The sequence below is a fragment of the Plectropomus leopardus genome, unplaced genomic scaffold, assembly GCF_008729295.1.
Source record: "Plectropomus leopardus isolate mb unplaced genomic scaffold, YSFRI_Pleo_2.0 unplaced_scaffold28211, whole genome shotgun sequence".
Classification (NCBI taxonomy): Eukaryota; Metazoa; Chordata; class Actinopteri; order Perciformes; family Serranidae; genus Plectropomus; species Plectropomus leopardus.
Window position 1 is genome coordinate 1 of NW_024630726.1, and position 4,258 is coordinate 4,258.

Sequence of the window (4,258 nt, forward strand, 5' to 3'; positions counted from 1 at the left end):
AACTAAATATATTTTTTAAAAAAACTACAACAATATTAATTTGATTGAAGGTCTGGCTGCATAAAGAAAAGAAACAATAGAATCACAAATAAACTGTGAACATGTCGATGTTGTATGTTAGATATGAAGAAGACAACATATATAGATATGTTATGTCTTCTTAGAACATATTATGTTTTAAAAATCTCACTCGGTGTCTTTATTGTGTCCTTTTTCTCCGTGTCTCTCAGGGTCGCCATGTCAAAACAGGCCAGCTTGCTGCCATCAAGGTCATGGACGTCACAGGAGTAAGTGACACACACACACACACACACACACACACACACACACACACACACACTCCTCAGATTTGTACTTTAGCACAGTACTTTAGTAAATGTACTCAGTTATATTTCAGTACTAATCAGCAGAGTGATTCACACTAACTAAAATTACAATTACAGTCACTGGAATCGGTGCACCAAGTATAAAAGTATGCTTTTATCCCTGAAATGTAATATTCCAGTCAATATGATTTCTCTAAAACATGGTCTCAGTTTAATTAAATGATAATCATGTATTTTTTAATTGCTCCTGAAATGTAAAATGTATTTTTTCTTGCGCGGGGCAACAATTTGTAGACAGTAAAAATGAGATGTTTTCTCTTATCTTGGTGTGAGTGCTCTGGACCACTTAAAAAATGTTTTCTTACCTGAGAGAAAAGACAAAAATAAGAGAAAATTTGTTGGTAAATTGATTTTTGCATGAAGCCCAGAGCCTTTAAATCCGTGCGTGCCCACAAACACCTTCATCGCCCGGCTGGAGGACACTTTCACAGCAGTTTGTCCTCATTAGACTCTGCTGGAGGGGTTTCTGCTTTAATCTGATTTCCTGCAGGATTTTAATATTTTAGTAAACAGAGTAAAATCTCAGTAAACAGAGATTTGTATTAACATTGTGTGTGTGTGTGTGTGTGTGTGTGTGTGTGTGTGTGTTTTAGGATGAGGAGGAGGAGATTAAAGCAGAGATCAACATGTTAAAGAAGTACAGCCACCACAGGAACATCGCCACCTACTATGGCGCCTTCATCAAGAAGAACCCTCCGGGGATGGACGACCAGCTCTGGGTACGCACAAAACTGTCACATATAAATTTTTTCTTTACTTTTACAATTTATCCATTACGACTTCTTTTTTTATGTTTTAATTTAATTTTAAAATCTTTTTAAAAAGATATTTAATTTATTATGATATAAACAGAGAAGCAGCGGTTTGTCATATTTAAGTAGTTTTATGTTTGAGATATGTTTTAAATAATAACTCAGTAGCTTCATAATTAACTATATTTGGTGCACTTCTTGCTGGAGAGCTAAAGCAAGTTTTAAAACTCTGCAGGCTGATTTTAAGACTATGGTGACACAATGGAAAAACAATCTAAAAACTGATGGTGTAATTCAGAAAGTGATGATCTTTAATGTTTATGATGTATCTGTGTGTTTTTGCAGCTGGTGATGGAGTTCTGCGGGGCCGGCTCAATTACGGATCTGATCAAAAACACCAAAGGGAACTCTCTGAAGGAGGAGTGGATCGCCTACGTCTGCAGGGAGATCCTCAGGGTGAGAGCTAAAACTGAAGTGAACACAAAATCTTTTTTAAGTCTTAAACAGTAAATGTTTAGTGGAACTTTTTTGTTTCGAAACGATTGCAAAAGTAAGGGGACCCAAGATGGTTCCCTGAGGAACACCTTATATTGATATTCTGTGTTATTTCAGGTATTTTCTCCTGCAGTGACACAAGTTGCTCTTAATACAATCTATCACCATTGTGACCCTTTGAAACCAAATTAATTTGATTTCTTTCAGACACATGGGAAAAAAGGCAATGACCAACTGGTTATAAAACGTCCTACAGATGACATGAAATTAATAAAAGACAAAAAAAATTTAAAAAAGAGGGGAGGATTAGTGGAAATTTTTTTTTTTTAAATTCATATTTATGATGATTTTATATTCAAAATGATATTATTAGGTCATTTTCCTGTTGATAGTTTTTTTTAAACACCTTTTTGTGCTTATTTTCAGGTGATTTTCTTGTTTGCTAATCTTTTGTTTTCTTTGCTTATTTTTGGCAGCGTCTTCATAAGTTGCTTGTTGACTTCTCCCCATGTTTTTTTAAGAAATCACACCAATTTGCTGAGGTTTGAAAGGGTTAAAGACACATTTGTGGAATTGTTTTAGACTTAAAAAGTAGATAAAATTCAAAGTACAGTCAGACGTGTGTCCGACAGTGTGAAATAAGAGTAATAAACTATGTTTTCTACCACAGTGAGGTCTGTAAAACAGGAAGTAGTGAGCATTTTCTTCTGTCTCCAGGGTCTGACCCACCTCCACCAGCACAAAGTCATCCACAGAGACATTAAGGGCCAGAATGTGCTGCTGACGGAGAACGCAGAGGTTAAACTCGGTGAGAGGACGCGCTCCGAGTCACACACAGATGTACGATAAAACCGTTTACAGTTTAAGCCTTTAATTCTGTTTGCGTGTTTGCAGTGGACTTTGGTGTGAGCGCTCAGCTGGACCGCACGGTGGGACGGAGGAACACGTTTATCGGGACGCCGTACTGGATGGCCCCGGAGGTCATCGCCTGTGACGAGAACCCCGACGCCACATATGACTTCAAGGTACACCTCGTGTTTGTGTGACACATATTGCATGTCTGTATCATACTGTACTGTACATACCACACACACAGACACACACACACACACACACACACACACACACACACACACACACACGTATATATATGAGAGAGATATAATATATGGAGACAGATCGAACGTCTCCAGATTTTTAGAGGGTTTCTAGGAACTAGAACTAGATAACTAGATTTTTATGACATTTCTAGGATTTTAGGAGGTTTCTCAGATTTCAGGACATTTATAAGATTCTAGAAATTTACGAAGTTTCCACGATGGTTTATACATTACATACATGCATACATTTATAGGATTTTAGGACATTTACTGTATGTTAGGATGTTTCTCAGATTTTAGGATGTTTCTAAGATATTAGCTCGTTTTTAGGATTTTAGGAGTTTTCTAGGACATTTCCGAGACTTTAAGATGTTTCTAGAAACTTAGGACATTTCTAGGATTTTAGGACATTAGGGTCTATGCTAAGACCTGTGGTGAGGGGTGTGGGAAGTCCTCCACTGGCATTTTTCTTTTAAATGAACAAGCTTTGTTTTGATGCTGTTTTATGCTCTCTGGCACCTTTTGTATGCTAAAAGTACAAAAACAGTTTCCAGTGTGAATCACTTTACTTTTATTCTGAATTAAGAAAATGGTTGAGGTTCCACCTGGCACCCCTCTGGGGCCCCACTCTCTGGGGCTTTACATGTCAGTGTTTATCTTTCAATGTGAACTTTAATAGCGTCCTTTAAAACGCAGGCCGATGGATAATATTGATAAAACGTTGAAGCTGGAGCTCTACAATAACACGGATCATTTCTGTATTTTTATCACTTAACAAGAACACTGACCGGCGGACCTGAAACATGATGTGTGAAGTCGGTAACAGGATTTTAGGATGTGAAAGTTTTCTCTCTTTTTTCTCCCTGTGCAGAGTGATCTGTGGTCGCTCGGTATCACAGCCATCGAGATGGCAGAGGGAGCGCCACGTAAGTGTGAAACATCGGACTCATTAACTCTTCCCAGGGGACGCAGAGTACACTTTGTCTTCGAGTTATAAGTCTAAATCTGGTGCTTTTTTTCTCCTCTTCCTCCTCTCATTTCTTGCCCTTATGTTTCGTTTCCTGTTTTTTCTTTTGTCCTCTTTCTTTCCTTTTTTTTCCTCTCCCTCTCTCCTCACTCTGCTTTTTTTCCTGTCCTCCTTCACTTTCTCCTCCTCCTCAGCTCTGTGCGACATGCATCCGATGCGAGCGCTCTTCCTCATCCCCAGAAATCCTGCCCCCAGACTCAAGTCGAAGAAGTGGTGAGTCACTTTGTGCTAAAAACACACACACACACACGCATGCACGCACACACGCACGCACGCACGCACGCACGCACGCACGCACGCACGCACACACACACACACACACAGAGGTTTGCTGTGCACCTGCTCTGTGGTTATTATCCCGTCTCAGCATCGCTCTGCGGCTCCTCTGGACCTCATTATTTGCCACTTTCAGCAGGAATCTGGTTTCTGTGTGAAGGTGCAGTTTAGAGGATTAAAAATAACCTGGTTTAACCTGGAAAAACTGATTTTTTTTTTTTT

General features: G+C 39.1%; 1 protein-coding gene across 1 annotated transcript; it reads left to right on the forward strand.

Moving 5' to 3' along the window:
• Nucleotides 1-164: 164 nt before the first annotated feature.
• Nucleotides 165-3,992, forward strand: LOC121938014 (traf2 and NCK-interacting protein kinase-like; the record flags this gene model as incomplete). The annotated part of the gene is made up of 7 exons (XM_042481305.1): nucleotides 165-287; nucleotides 980-1,105; nucleotides 1,484-1,594; nucleotides 2,351-2,441; nucleotides 2,528-2,658; nucleotides 3,605-3,659; nucleotides 3,895-3,992. Coding segments are annotated over 7 exons (720 nt in total), but the record flags the coding sequence as incomplete, so codon positions are not given.
• Between the last annotated feature and the right edge of the window lie 266 nt (nucleotides 3,993-4,258).